Source organism: Oxyura jamaicensis, chromosome 3 (assembly GCF_011077185.1).
Source record: "Oxyura jamaicensis isolate SHBP4307 breed ruddy duck chromosome 3, BPBGC_Ojam_1.0, whole genome shotgun sequence".
Lineage (NCBI taxonomy): Eukaryota > Metazoa > Chordata > Aves > Anseriformes > Anatidae > Oxyura > Oxyura jamaicensis.
The window spans coordinates 59011633-59028344 of record NC_048895.1 but is presented as its reverse complement, the minus strand read 5'-3'; the positions used below and the strand labels follow the sequence as shown (position 1 = coordinate 59028344).

The window sequence follows — 16712 nt, the reverse complement described above, 5'->3', positions numbered from 1 at the left end:
TTACTCTTCAGACTTCCAATGAAGTCACAGGAATACCATATATAAAATGTAATAATTAGGATGTGCCAGTAGCTACAAGATTTGATTTCTGTCAAAAAACAGAGCCTTTCATTTGTGAGATATAAAACAGAAATACAGTGAAAATTAGCAGAAGAGAAATCAGAACAATGGAAGAGATTGAACTTCTTTGCTGGTTGCTTAAATTAACTTTTTTCAATGGCCTATTTTCACAACGTGGAAACCAGTTTCCCCTAGATTTTGCATGCATCAAAGGATACCAACTACACCATGGAATAGAAATATTACACAGCAATTAAAATATTTTAGAAGAATCAAATGTGAATATTGTGGAGTAAGCAACATTTCCAGCTATAACAGATTGTGCCATGTTATAAACACCATTGATATTTGAGAATTTCTATCCAATATACTTCTTTTTCATATTTTAGAGACTATTTAAATGTCTTCTGAATTAACTTTTTTTTTTAAAAAAAAAGTACTTAAATCATATTGCTCCCTTTATTATATCTTTATATTAGGATGATTCAAGAAACATCATTATTGCAACCCTCAGCAGAATAAATGGCATTCTGTAGGGCAGATTCTTGCCCTTGCATGTTGCTTTCTTAACTTAGCTATGCTTTTCCCATACAAGAAAGAAATCCCTTACACTCCTGCAAACCAAGGTTTCATCTTGCCTCCAGATTGTTTAGGCAGCGTCACAGTAGTTACATACACACACAATGCATACTGATGAACGCAGTACAAAAGTGAACAGTTGCACTCAGTTCTTATAATTTACCAGAACATCTAAGCCTACCACCTAGAGTTCTGAATAATTGTGTGTATACACAGAAGACAAAACCAAAACAAAACAAAAAAGACCCAGCAAAACAATAACAAAAAAAACAAACCCACCTGATTTAATAAGCAAATTTTGAACAAAGAATAGTGGAAGCACAGTTCAGAGTAAGAGGTTTGATCAATAGTCTACCGGTAGCTAGCATTGCCTTCCACATTTCAGCTAATTCTCATTTTTCGTTCTCAAGGTTAAGAGAACTGTGCAGGCAATGTGCTTAGCCTGTGGGATGGGAGTGCCTCCTGTTGCTCAAAAATGATTCATCAGAATTATTAGCAGTATTATTTAGGTATCTAGCTCAGGTACTCACATTGCCCCATTTATTGTGTCTCAATCTCTCTTTTTTTTTTTTTTAATAAAGTATTTATGTGCTCTCAAACACTCGATGTAAGAAGACCTCGAAGGGAGCAAGTTGTTTGGAAATAAGCTAAAATCCATGAGTCATCCTGAGACTATGCTGAATGTCCTCAGATACTGCGTTAAACTTTTAAGGCAACAACAATCCAGAGAATTTCTTCTTAAAGAGGTACATGAAACACAGCATAGGCTGCCTGTACATCCCCCTTCCAGTCCCTGTGGCAGCTGAAACATGAATTGGGGAATTGCCTGTGGTTGCTTACCACAAGCGTGCTAACCCTGTACAGTACCAGAGCCGGCTCTGCCACGCCATGTGATTTATCAAACATCCCAACTACCAGTTACTCTGGTAGTAAACCACCCAGCAAAAACAACTGGCCTTTCAGTCTAAAAACATCGATTTTTTTAATGCCATATCAAAAGATTAAGCCACATTTTCAGGATTACAAAAAAGCAACAGGTGTACTGAAGTGTATAAATACATTGTTCTTAATGTAATATTAATGTCTTCTTTTTTAATGCAAGATGGAAGCCAGTTAATCCTCTTCTTGCATCCAAACAGACATGGGGTTTATAGTTATGCTCCAAGGAGCTGGTCTTACTGTGAAGCAAACCATCTGTGAGAAAACGGAATAAAACGCTTGCTGAAAAAGCCCACCATGTCACATGGATTTGGCTCAGACAAAACTGTGAGGAGCTTTTAGCATAAGGAACATCCTCAGATGAAGACAAATGGATCCAGCAGTTGATTTAGAGCTCCACATCATGGAGCATTACATTGGTTATCCACAACAGGCCCACTTAAAGCTTTGGTTTTACTAACAAAAATGAACAAAAAATGTTTTAATAACTAATAATAGAGCACTGCAGGTAAAAGTGACCTGGTAAGTAAATTGCTGTATCAAGTGTCACTGATTGCTAGTAATAGCACTAATTAAAATATTTACGGCTTCTTCTTAACTGGGCAGTTTCAGTGATTGTGGTAACAGAGGTTTTGCTTTTATATTCAGGTGGCCAACAAGATTTGGGTATCAGAGAGCATTCACGACCTTAAGAGAAGCAACACCAGGTAAGAAGTGATACATTTTTTACCGCCTTTTCTGAAAAAAAATCAGCAGTTCATTTCCAGCACTGAACAAATATACTTCAAGTACCATGAATATCTGCCCTTTTCCTATCAGAGGGAGAGACTCGGTGACACAAAGAAGGACAAACATCTCTTTCCTCAATGCTGCACAATGACACAGCTTCTCTCTAGCTCCCTTTACCTCTCTCTGCCAGAGAGAAAGAGAAACTGGAAGCATGACTTGTGCAGACACTCCAGCAAGGACACAGGGAATGCATGTTACAGCTTCCCTTTTCTGGTCAACAGATCTGTGCCTTGGTGCTTAACACCTGAGGTTCCGAGACTGAAGTTTTTTTTGTTGGTGGTGGCTTTGCTTTTGCTTGTTTTTAAGGATAAAATATTAGAAATGAACGTACAATACTGGAAAAAAAAAAAAAAACACAACAACAACAAAAAACATGACTGGCTTAAAAATGTGATAACAGTGAAAGCATTTTTAAAATTTATGGAATCTGAGCTTCTATAGTTTCTCTGTTGTTTTCATTTTTCCTTATGAAGCCAAGTATTAGAAATTTACTTAATCCTCTCCTTCCCTAAGAACATCATGTAATCTCTTTACCCCAAGAACTGAAGTTTTAAACGAAACACAAAATAAGCTGAGAGTTAACATAAAGTAATCTAATATTGCTAGCACTATCATATCTTTGTTCTTGCTCTCTGGTCCAATTAATTGTCAACACATGCTGAGCTCAGGACACTTAACTGCACAAAGTTAGTCTACAGGAAACCAAAGTACAAGGACAGTATTAACAGCTAAATTAAAATGATTCTAAAAGCATTAGCTGCTAAGAATAATGTACTCTTCTTTGGTCTTAATTAATCTGTCTGCTATCATGAAACTAGTGTAAAGGTACTTCCTTAGGCTTCAGATGACTACAATCCTTATTTGATTACAGCCTTTCAATATTTAATGAGCATGGGAATCTATAATCTGCCTAGAGGAAATAAAACAAAAAACAAAAAAACAATAACCTGTGCCAGGCTGCACTTTATTGAAACCTACAATGTACAAACAGAAAACAGAAATGCAAACACAGCTGCTGCGTAAAGCCCACAGGGATTTAAAAAAATGAAAGAAAAAAGACAGGAAAGAAAATAAAAGAAGGGAAAAAAATCAATTCAGATGTACGTGGAATACCGTGGCTTCTAAAATTATTCAAAACCTTTTTAACTGTTTTGTCATTTGTTACTATTTTCCTTTCTTGATATGAACAGCTCAATTTACCTGCACTAGCAACATATACATATTTCAGCATATTATTATTTATATACCAGAGAATGTAAGAAAAAATATTAAAAACCTTAATCTAACACTCAGGAAAAAATATTTAGTATATATCAAAACAGCTGATTGTATAAATGCTTATAAAGCTTTCTGTGACAGAGAATACTAAGATACTCATTGAATAATTTATCATTTTTCCTAAAAATTAGACACCGATGATTTACAAGCCAAAAATGTGTAAACAGAACCAATTAGCCAGAAAAAGAAACAGCAATGGAAAATTGAACTTTCAAAAATTTTTGGTGAATCCTATGCATCTTACATGCCTACTGTTAACAGATTCTATTCAGTGATGCAGGTCCAATAAAAAAGAACCAACCCCAAACTTCAAACTGTGGAACAGCTATAAACATTCCATGTTGATTTATGTCATTTTTTAACATTTCTATGAAAAACTGCCATTACTATACAATTGACACAGAACGTTAAATACTGACAATTCTGTACATGGGGGCGCGGAGGACTAACATCTCCCATACAAGAGGCCCAGCCTCCAAGAGCCCCCCACACTTTCAATGTCCAGACCACCACTCACTCTTCCATCATCTGCTGAGTCCCTCCATGCTTAATCCAGATTTATCAAGTGTATAGTTGGAATTAATGGCATTTACAGATCCTGCTGGGTTTTTATTACAGTGATCAGGAAACAAGAAATATAATAAAGGAAAAAATAACATTACTGTATGTTTCCAATCAATACTTACATATAAGCAATTAAATTAACAGAGGATAGCTGTGATGTCACTTGTTACAGAAAGATGAAATATGAGTAAACAGTAAAAACAGGATTACATTTCTAGATACTGTCCCATTTTTCTCCCTCTATCAAAGCCCATATTCTTAATAAGAATCAATAATACTGGACTGTGATTTTGGCTTATTCACTTCTAGACAACAAAATGTAAAACTTGAAAAAAAAATAAAGCTTTAATTTGCAGATATCTGATCTCTCTACCAGCTAGCAGTGGCAGAACATTATTTGCCCTTGCAGACAATTTGCTTGAAGATACTTCTTTTTGTGAATAAAGACAGGATAAAAAAAAAAAAAAAAACTCTCTACAATAAGAACTTGTGAATAATGACATTTTATAGTTAAACATCAATTTAAAAAAAATGCAAAGATAGAATTCCTTACCTTCTGTATTCTACCCAATAGTGTTCCGCTAAGAGGATTTCCTACTGGGCTGAAACACCCTGTGAAAAGAAAAGGCTGTGAATTTTTTGCTTGTTATCCTTTTCCACCGAATAAACCATTTTATTTTAAAATCATTATGTTAGCAGGATATGTTTGACAAAATTCTAATGAAAAGCAGCAGCATCTTTCAGTCGCAACTATGCATCCTTCAGTCAGGAACAGTTGGAGGGTTTATTTAACTAACAGACCTGACACAAGGTTAACTAATCCAATATTTCCATTCAAATGATTTGGAGAAATAGCTCAAGCTATGTCCACATGCCACCTCGTGCTCAGAGCTGACACTATTATCTAGCCTGTATTGCTTTTCTCTTCATTGAATTTCCAAGTAATGCATACAAAGTTTTCCAACAGAAACGATCACAAAAACTCTCAAAGGAATTACTTCCTTATTTTATCTGAAAGAATAACTATGCCTATTCAGTAGTTCCCTTTGATCATCTATCACAACACATCTTGCTGTTTATTTTATTCATTCTCAACATAGCGCATTTGAACAAGTACTCGTAAATTCTTTTCTTTCCAAACTATTATGTTAACTACTAAGCCCAGGAAAATCCTTTCATCACTTATGGATTTATCTTTTTGTTGTTGGTCTCCTCAGCTCTATACTTAAGAAAACATCTTAAAAAGATACAAAAATCTGAAAATTGTTGAACGCGACAATGAAAAATGCTACTGCTTCGCTGGAGAATGGTTTTTATTTTCTCAAGTATGGTGATGCCAGACAACACAGAGTTAAGCTCACTGGATTTTCTCTGTGAGACACTAGATTTGAAACAAGCTTTGTTTTCAAACACGAATGAGTTCTGAAAACTCATTTTCATTTTACCACTCCAAAAGCCTACTCTTAAGGAGCCCTCTATATGAATAAATAGGATTTTTGAGATTCAGATTCCCATGTACTGGCACAGCTCCATAGGGAAGCTTGCACAATTCCACCTACAGTTTACTTTCTAAAGCCCAGTGGTTTAGACTTTCACAGGAGATTTACTCATAGATGTTTAATCATTAAGATATTTAGATATTTCTAAATATAATAAAAGATGCAAGATCAAACAATCATAATTAAGCCATGCTCCTGCAGATCATTTGTATGTCAATATTTTTTTTACTTGTGAGAAATCCTAGATAAGTACAATAATTAATATTTAAATCTAGCACATGAACTAAAAAATATGATCTTAATCATTTCAAAAAAGTTTGCATAAATTCTGAAATTCTTCAGTTTGAAAAGCTCGCTTTGAATTTTATTTCATTAGTTTCCACTCTTTGTGGAAGAGGAAAAGAGAATAGAAATTGTGTTCTGAATTCAACTGACACTCAAAGATGGTAGACCTGAAGCTTACATTTCTTCAAGTAAGTTATTTGCCAAAACATTTGTTCAGCACTAACACCAAATATCAGTGTTCCTACTAACGTTGCTATCTTTGTAGTCATACATAGATACAGTTGGCTATGCTATTGCATACAGGTGTCATATCAGCTATTTGATTAAAAACAATTCAAACTCAAGACCAGTAAAATGTCTGCATGATAAAAAAAATATTTTTCCCTTTACATAATTGTAGTGTCTATGGCAGTTCACACAAATTCCTTCTAAGGTAAGAGCTGTAAAAAAACATATGATGAAATCAATTACGTATTTGAAAAAAAATAATCTAAGCTTAATAAAAGAATGCCTTTAAAAAAAAACAAAACAAAACAAAACAAAAAACAAAAAACCACCAATTACTTTCTTGCTCTCCTGTGGCAAAAGTTGTATTACCTCTGAGTACTTCAGGACTGTATGTATGTATGTGAGTACTCCTGTGGGTCTCTATATGCAGCTGCTTGTCAAGAGAAGACTTAATTGGGGGAATATCAGTCTAACCATAAAACCTGAATAAAAGCAGTGCAGACCTGTTCTGCTGCAAACACATGAAGGAGACAGATTTGTAACTCAAAGAATTAAGGAGCACTGTACTGAATCCTAGCATCTAGCACTGGTTGTGACTTAGTATTTTCTGTCAGCAGAGCCTTCTTTCAAAGCAGGCAGGGAATTCCTATTACTTTGCTTGAGGTGAAAATGCTGACCAGAGCACAGCACACTCGGTTTCAAGTGTTCTGTGCTCCACAGAGCCAATTCTATTTGTTCATATTGATCATGATCTGGTTACCTCTGACTGTTCTTTAGTGTTACTCTTAGTTGTTTTCAGCTATCAGGCATTATTAGCCTTCACATTGATGACACTGACATTTAAAAACCACAGTTGAAACCTCCCTCATTCACAAAACAAGGTCCATTCAGCAAGCAAGGGAATCCATCCCTTCTTTCTCAAACGATGCAGTAGATTTTTAAAGCAATGCTACACAGTTATTGGCTTGACAAGGTTCCATGCTTGACGAAGCATGTAAATGACACCGAGCAGGTGTGACTAACAGCCTCAGCAGTGCTTGCTTCCATTCTCTCTGATCCAGGCTGGGCAAACTTTTCAACTACTGTACTGAGGTACTGAAATTGAGGTCAGGATTGCAGAAGGACATTTCATCCAAAAATGTTTACAGAACACCATGACTTGTGGGGGCTTTTACATAGCCTGATAAAGGTAATTAAATCTCCTGTAAGGACAAACCTAAAAAAACAAAACAAAACAAAACAACATTCCCCCAGGTTATTTTGAACTGCCTTATCTTAATGATGCTTCAGAATCACTACTAGGGAAGCATTTCTATTGACTCAGAGGATTTATTTGAACTTTCCAACAATCATCTCTCTTAACAGCTTCTGATGACACCTTCTACGCCCTGCACATATCGAGAAGCTAGTCTTTCCTGTGAAAGTATTAACATTTGAATTACTGTATTTCCTATTACTCTGCACTGATTCTTCAGAGGTCTCCTTCATAAGGAATTTTATATGGGAAGAATAAATAATTTCTAGGAGAACCTACTGTGTTCAAATGTGATGTTAGATGTCTCAAAATAATAGGTGCTATTGCTTTTTCTCATATGACCAGAATTTCCCCATTGACACAATTTAACAGCAGGACAGCTTTTATTATTTCGTGAGTCCAAGCATGCACTGAGTTTATGTAAATGACGACCACATTGATATCTTCTGAGAAACAGGATAGCTGGCTGACTTGATGGGGAGTCTCAAATTGTTTTAATTTCCTGTACAATTTGAAAAGTGAACTGCAAGTGCATCATTTGTCCCCTGCCCATTTCTGGCAATATATTCTCTGCCAGTATCATTGCAACTAAACAGAAAAGATAGAAACCAGGTATACGTCCTCCTATCCAAAAAAAGATGTCCCCATTACCAGGTTCCCGGTTTTATTGTGTGCTTTCCCTGGAAGGAAAATATTACCCCTTGCTCTAGATAAGCGCATTGCATGAACCAATAAAATTTCAAATAGTTGGGCTGAAATACACGGAAGCAGATGAGTTCAGTTCCACATACAGAAATTTAAATGAGGAATTAGCTTCTATTTCACAACAATGATAACAACAGTGCCCCCAAAATAGCACTAGCAATTAATTGAGAACACTTCCTATTAAACAGCAGCATCTTTAGTTATTGCATTTGTTCTAAAGTAATAGCAAGAGAGCCAGGACAGGGACAAAATGTCCTTCTAGGTAGTCACCTGATTACACTATTATCATATTGGAGCACCTACGACCACCTAATATGAAGTGTTTATGTGAAAAAATCCTCTTTTAACAGAGGCTGAGACAATTCTTGTTTGATTTTTTTTTTAATTACCTTTCAAAAGAGTAGTTTTTCTCCCTTCATGAAATTCTCTTGATAAACTAATTCTGTAAATCAATAAAAGTATTTTTGCATCATAAATCTCTGGTAATTCCAATCTCATGGAATCTACAGTTAGTGAAATCACCCAAAGGTTTAGCATGGAAAGTCCTCAGAAAATCAATGAACAATACCACTGAACAAGTAAAGAACTAGGAAACAGAAATAAGGTAATATTCCAGCTTATTTCTGTGATGAACCCCTCTAAAGCATACAGAGAAAAAAAGAAATCTTATTTATTCCAGTTCCACATTATTAATTTTGTCTTTAAAAAGAAGAAAAAGAAAAAAGCCCTGAAAGACATGAAAATAAATTATGCTTCTAAGAAATAGTATTTTTTATTGCAGACATACATCTTGTAATTTATATTGTGGCCTCTTTCAACATAGCATGGTTAAAATATACCCAAATAAACAACAAACACCTCAAAAAAAAAAGGCATCTGAGATATAAGATGAACGTGTGTATCAGCTCATCCCCTTATCCAATCACCTTTTGTGGCTTTACAACTATTTCTAGTAAACAATTATGTTTTCAGCAGAGTCACTTAATCAAAAGTATGAATTTTGCGACAAGATCTTTTAGTACGCAGTGTAATCTTTAATTCAGGTTTCAAGAAAAAGGTTTCTATTTGTTTTTAAAATGAAAGTTTTCAGAGCGGTATAACGCAGTTATTTCTGGGACTTTATTTTCCAAGCTAGGTATTGTATAAGAGGAAAAAAGACCATTTTGTAATGATATAAATACATATTAAACTTTCCTCAAAGGCTTTATCCGCACAACAATTATGCTTTAACAGATCAAACAGAATTCATTAAATAAAAGAATTTTTTATATATTGGATAAGAAACTGTTTTCCTTTACTTAAGCACAAGATCACAAATACTTTCAAAACCCACCACAAACATTTTCAGATGCAGTTCACATAAAACTAAAGGATGTATTCATTGAACACACGCGTACCTTTTCATTTTACCAGCAAAACAGATGTTATTACTAACATCTAACACTGTAGGTGAGCACTCACTTCAAATTCTGTTACAAAGTACTTAGTCTAGCTCCTATGATTCTCAATGTATTCTAGACTGAATGGCAAATAGCTAGGACCAAAATGTATGACATTTGTTTAAACAGAGTTTAATCTGTATCGTTGCTTTTAAAACTACTTTAAAACTCATTCAGCTGAAGCTGTAAAGCATTAAAACCTCTTTCAAAAGCTGTTCCTTACTCTGAATTACTGTTTTTATCAGTCTTTCTGAAATATTGTTTTATTTTTAACTAGTCTGAGGCCAAGGGAAATGGTTATTTCTCTTCAGAGCCTGTATCTTCCACACCACTTAAAATGTATATTCTCAAAACAGACTGTTCTGACATGCTATTTAAGTGTACATGCAAAGTGCTGTGATGGCATCACTATTGAATGCAGCCTTCTGCAAACACCCACATGGCTCTTGCAATATATTCCGCAGACTCACAGAACTCTACCCCCGTTGTTACTAGCCTCTCCTCATCTTTTCCCCACTTATGTTTTCCTTCAGAGCAATCAATTCATCACCTCAATTCAGGGATCAATTTCTAAATGCGGTTCCAATTTGTTACCTACATCTATCCACTTAAAAACAAAGCACAAAGGACAAATAAAGTCCCTCTGTTTATTGTCTTACTTTCTACAACATAAATATATAAACTTCATTTATTTTACCTGTTAGATCTGAGAACTGTTTTCATTTTATATACTTAAAAAATGAGAGAGAGAGAAACTACAGCTTTACAGCTGCCAGATGTCACTGCTCCAGTTAGTGTAGAGACTGATCTAGGTGGCAGTGACAAAAAAAAAAAAAATCAATTAAGAGCTGTCCTGACAGGTGGGGAAAGGCATAACATCTTTTTGTTTCCTTTCCCCATCCCCATTAATTCTATGAATGCTCACAAACCAACAAAAGACACAAAACGTAGAAACATATGTCAATAGATCAGACTGAATGACACTCAAAATACTACACTATACAGAAAAATCTGCCCAGGAGGATATAAGCTTTCCACCAGAAAGTATGTAATATTTATCTTTTTACCAATTGTTTACTAAATGCTGGTCTTAAAAACAGTTATCCAGAAAAATAACTTCAGAGAGTTACACAATTCAGTACCATGCAATTCCACACATACTGCTGCTGCTTCTTCCACACCACCAAGTGATTTTCCAGCAGATGTGCCAACTCCAGGTATTAGGAAGAAGTTGGCTTCTCATACCAAGAGTTGGTCACCTTCTTCCTCACCTGAGCAAGACAAATGGTCTAATGTGCTTAAACACAGTAACTTTCCTATCCAAGGACTGATACAGTTATCTATGGCTACTGCATCTGGTTGTCTCTGATTCCCCAGCCCAAATGACCAAGTACACCCTTGCAGCAGAGCTAAGTGAATGCTACCAGTGGAATGGAGCAAGGCTTGAATTCACACCTGTAGATCCACAAAGAGATATCTTCACTGCAACACCAACTAATTCCAATCCTCATATAAGAGATCCCAGAATCAGACAGCACCAACATGAAAAACACTGCGCTTCTGGCAGCGCCACATCCCACAATATAATTACATCTACCGTCAGCCAAAGGAATGCACAGAGATACTCGTGCAAGGTTAGCCATCATTTTAATTCCTGGTTCAAGATGTACATGGATACAAACATGAATGTGCTCTGCATCTTAGAATAATCCTCCAGAAGGAACCATAGAGACAGTCTGTCACTGACTTTGAGAACAATAGTTTTTCCATACACATACATTCATCCTGTACTTTAGCATAATGAACAGGCCGAATTTGGCCCCTATTTACAAAAGATATAATGAAGTAAAAGCTATTGCATCACAAAAACAATAAAAAAATCTAACTTTTTAATTAGAGATTAAAATCAAATACATTTAGCAGCCTACACACCCACCTAATTATTTCTGAGTAATCTTATCAAATCATCATCTCACATTTTTCTTGCAAATGTTAAGTTTCTACAGTACCATATATAAACAATGCAAGTAGTAGCACGTGTCCCGAGCATTCTTTTGAAGTAAAGAACATATATTGAATCCATGCTAATCAGGAACGTGCTAATTTATAACAACCTTACATCATAATGGCATTAGATACAATTGAAAAATGAACAGGGGTTATAGTACCCGGTTGTTTCTTTCTACAGTGTAGAGAACGGAAAGTGACTGTACAGCAAACATCAATAAGCCTCTATAGATAACATCAGTATTCTGAAATCAGATTGGCAATATTATTTACAAGTTCTAGATAGCAGATAAAAAAGATGCAAGGAAAATGCAGACTGTGACACATACTTTGTATTAATAAGGGTTATTTTTCTTCTAGTGCTGCAGATAGCCTGAGAAAGTAATTACTATTTTTGCTAAGCTCATCAGAACTATTTAAAAAAGACAAAAAAAATCAAATTGAAAAAGAAACTTGTTTTGTATTATATTAAATAGAGCTTGTGATGTTACCCTGTGGAAAAGCACATCCAAGGAATAGAGCAACTGCAGCACCTACACTTGTGGATGCACATCACTGAAGAAATAACCTTCACTTTTGATTTTGGTAGCATTTTTGCTTCTGTTGTGCTATATTAATTTACTCTCCTGGAATGAGAGGAAATAGCAGGATATATGCTTATCTTTTTCCTAAAACATGTTATGATAGTCATGAGCCAACCACATTTGACTAGAGATTAAAAAAAAATCTTTAATGAAAATTAAGTAAGCAAGAAAAATAAAAGTTATTTACTTTGCGTGGTTCCTCTCACAACTGAAATTCAGCAATGATCAGTTAATTATATCACACATGCTTCTTTTCTAATATCATCAGTTAAAATAACTTCTGACTATGGCTCATACTGCATCTCCAATAATTCCAAATCCATATAAAAGCAGCAACTACTAAGTTTTCATATTCATCAGTAAGAAAAAATACATTATTGAGGTCTGAATATTCAAGGACAGGAAACTCTTCTGCATACTTTACTACAAAAGTATCCCATTTTTGTACATAATGCACTGTGAAAGGTATCTGGGTTTCTTTAAAACTGACTTAGCACTGCTAACTGATACACAAACATTTGTTCCTTTGGAAGGACCAAACCACCATGGAAAACACAAAAACACTGTCTACTGGTGTTTGAAAAGTTTGGAACTCTGAAAGCATATACTTTAAGCTTTTTCACATAAAAGAACATAGCTGTTAGATCTTCCTAGATCGTTTTTGCACATTTGCACGTGCCAAGTTATCAGCTCAAGCACTGGTGCTACAGACAACTCCAGACACACCTTGATCTCTTTACAGAATTCTTGGAACTTACCCTGAAAAGGATTTATTTTGGTATGAAAAGCTGATTTACAGAAAGATCCTTAATTCAAACCACAATTTCAATCGCTGAAGATCCTTTATGTATATGAGTAGATAAAAATGATAGAACTGTCCCTTATGCCCCTCAGCACAAGGAAAACAACTTTCTGATAAAGTACTGCTGTCAAGGTACACATAATGTGGTATATTGTAGGCATGCATTGTAGGTATGCACTGCACTTCAGATTCTCCAAGAGCTGCACAAATGTGTCTTCTCCTGTTAGTTCTGTTTCTTATACAAAAGCAGTGAAATCTGAAGCAACAACAGTTAGGCTGTAGAATCTTTTAAGACTGAGTGGATAAACACAAAAGGTGAAAAGCTACCACAAACTTATCTATATGTAGCCTAAAACACAGGTTCTGAATTGATTTCTAGCATGAAAAATTCCAAGAACTTGGTGTGACTTGGAGTTCTTAAGAGATAAAAACTAAGCTGGTTTTAGTTTACATCTGGTTCACAATAGGAATTCTTCCAATAGCAACCTGCATCATCAAAAAGTTAGCATTGGTGGTTCAGTGGTAGAATTCTCGCCTGCCACGCGGGAGGCCCGGGTTCAATTCCCGGCCAATGCAAAGTTCTTTTGCCCAGGTAGGTGGTGGAGTCACCATCCCTGTAGGTGTTCAAGGAAAGGTTGCATTTGGTGCTTAGGGATGTGGTTTAGTGGGTGACATTGGTAGTAGGGGGATGGTTGGACCAGATGATCTTGAAGGTCTTTTCCAATCTTAATGATTCTATGGATAGATTCTCTTGAACAAATAGAGGTGACTGACCTCACTGCTCAAGACATCCTTAAACAAAAAACTTCAAGGGCAAGACCATAGTATTATTATTATTATTATGGTGAACTCTGCTTAAATGTGCTTATCCAAAATGAAAATTCAAAGATGCAAATAGTGGCAAAACACAGCCTATTTTCTCTCTTCACCTGCAAAATAACAGAAAATATGACACCTTACGAAGTGAACCTAAGCAGTTACAGTCCTTGCCAGAAAAAGGAAAAAAGAAAAAGAAAATAGGGGAATTGCTTCTTATGCTCTACTGGTGGACAGGGACAAAGAGAAGCTTGGTAAAAGAATTCTCTAAACATCTGCTCATAGTCAACTTATCACACCAAAAGATGTTCAATATACATTAAGTAACCTACAATTTTCTGTTTTATTCTTTGGCACATTAGCTGCAGCAGTCTGTTTTCTTCGGCTAGTCAGGCTCTACATGGATTCTGGAGAGACCCGTATCAATATATGTATCACTGCAACAGACCTCAACAAATCTAGAAGAAATAAAAAGCAATGCTAGTAGAGTCAGTTGAAGGAGAGACAGTGACCCTCTTTTCAAAACAGGAGATCTGGACAGGATAGGGAATGGGGATGCCATATGCTACAACCAGCCTCCAGATGAGATACGCAATGTTTCAAATACTGTTACACAACCTGAATATGAGTCTTCTGCAGAAGGATTGCCTTGCATGTTGGAGCTAGGCCTGAGGTCTACTCAGGAAACACTAAATTGTTTGTTTGAGAAAGAAGGTAAGAAATGAACCTGTGCAATCTGTTCTTTTACTTGAGTATGCCTTAAGATTGCAGAAAACTCCCAAATGAAGAAGTGATATGCAGAGTTTTAAGAGTTTCTACCACCTCAGTTGAGTCAACAAGCGAATGAGTCACGGTTCCTTAAAACTTCCAGTGAGCAAGAGAGCAAGCTAAAAGCGAGCAGGCAGGCCCTGCTGAAACTCTGGATCAAAGTGGCATGTTGAGACCAGCTCTGTTAAGTATTACCAGTCACAAAGCTGTGTGACAACACCAATGGGCAATGTGTAAGTTATGCACCCACAGACTCTTCTGATTATCTGTACATTTTATTAATGCTTTCCTAACCACCATCTCCTATGATCACTTTCTACAGAACCAACGTAATCAGAACTAACCTACTATGAGCTACCTTGGTACCACAGTTGATGAATAAGTTGCAGACTGTAGTACGGTCCACAGATTCCCTAAGTTAATTTAAAAGGCATTACTTTAAAAAGACAAATTGTGAGGGAAGATGACTCTCACTGAACTTGGTGCTTCAACAACTTGAGTAAAAGAAGTTACACCTGAATCCATCAAAGTTCATTTCTTTCATGCAGATACAACTACAAAACTAGCAAAGCATATTTAGAAAAGTTGAAGAAGTATGTATGCAAAGAATCAAAAATGTATCTTAAAAATAAGGCAATTCTTAAGTGTACTTGTTTTTTGCTCGCTTGCCAAAACACTGAATGAAATCAAAGGATCTTGGCACCCTCGGGGAGAAAAGGGAGATGCCTCCCTCCTGTACACCATGGCTGCCACAAGGTCCTTTGCACAGTCCTTGCAGCTGCTCTGGAAATGACTGGAACAGAAGGACTAGAGCAATACATGTAAGGACAAATTTTGCTCACCTTATTCCTGCATGCTTATTGCTACACAGAAAGCATCCTTGCTGATCTGAACGTTCTTCTGGACAGAGAGTTGATGTTTTACTGCACAGCCCTTCGACATAAGAAGTGTTTCCACCTCTAAAAACAGCTAGAATTCCACTTAAGCATGCATTTTGTTAATATTTACTGTCTTGCATTTCCATAGCTCAAAAAAATACAGACAAGCTCAGACTGAAAACAGTTAACGTGAGGTCTCTACTTAGGAATTAATTAGATTTGGTTGATTTAGGATCCACATAATTGAGAAAGTAAGGGCACACTCAGGCCAAATCACTTTTGGCAGAGTCTTTCCACAGTACTACGTCACACCCTGATTTTGCAATCTATACCCACTACTGCCAAACAGAGAGTAATGCTTCATTTAATCCACACCCTTGTATAATTTGGCTGAAAGTACTTCCTTTACCCTGAAGGCACAGCAGTAATTACTCTAACATACACCAATTTCAAGTAAATATAAATGGTGTTCTTCTGATAAAGTTTTTGGAATCTTCAAAGATTACTGTTATTGTGCTCTGTATTTAGTGTAATTTTTAGAAAAATATTTTAATTAACTTGCCTAGAAGAAACATGAAAAAGAACACATAATAAAGGAACATATGTATCTTTGATCTCAGTATAAACAATTCTTGCAAGTTTAACTAGAAAATACAAACTCTTCTGACATTTATAACATCTTATCAATCAGATAGAGGAAACTGGATAACCAACCTTTTAAAATTGAAGAACTAGATTGTCATTAATGTTAATGGTTTTGTCTCTATGTCTTTGCTATTCTGTTGGAACATTTTTGTGGTTAGATGTATCTATTTATACATCTTTTGTTTTCAAATTAAAAAATCATTTTTACTATTCATTTTATAAATGTAAACACTCAGCTCTTCTACCTTAAAATAAGGTCCTGTATTTGTGCCTTGGGCCAAAACTCTGACATTGGCAACTGATACTGTCAGCAAAGCATGGGGGGGCTGCAGAGCTCTGTGGAAGTTCCTTCCCCGCCACAATTTCCTGAGCAGCCTGTGAGCTATGGTGAAGGCATGGCTGTGTCCTGGTACTATTTATTTTTGTTTACTGCCAAAGTCAGCTACAAAGTAAGGCCAAGTATCCTTAAATTGCTCTAGTGACTGAGCAGAAGGAATAAAATCTAGGAAGTATGTGCAAAGGTTGGCTGCAGGTGACAACCGAGTCTTCATAACCAATTTTCACTGAAGAAACTAAGACACAATATTCAAGT

General features: G+C 35.9%; 1 protein-coding gene and 1 non-coding gene across 5 annotated transcripts in view; one reads left to right on the top strand and one right to left on the bottom strand.

The window, feature by feature from the left end:
- AHI1 (Abelson helper integration site 1) overlaps positions 1-16712 on the bottom strand; it is a 91928-nt gene that overhangs the window by 20718 nt on the left and 54498 nt on the right. For all 4 annotated transcript variants that reach the window (XM_035321598.1, XM_035321599.1, XM_035321600.1 and 1 more), the window contains one exon: positions 4763-4821. In XM_035321598.1, coding sequence (XP_035177489.1) covers positions 4763-4821 — 59 coding nt within the window. The remainder of the gene's footprint in view (positions 1-4762; positions 4822-16712) is intronic.
- On the top strand, positions 13519-13589 carry TRNAG-GCC. The gene has a single exon. It is a non-coding gene; the product is annotated as a tRNA-Gly (tRNA).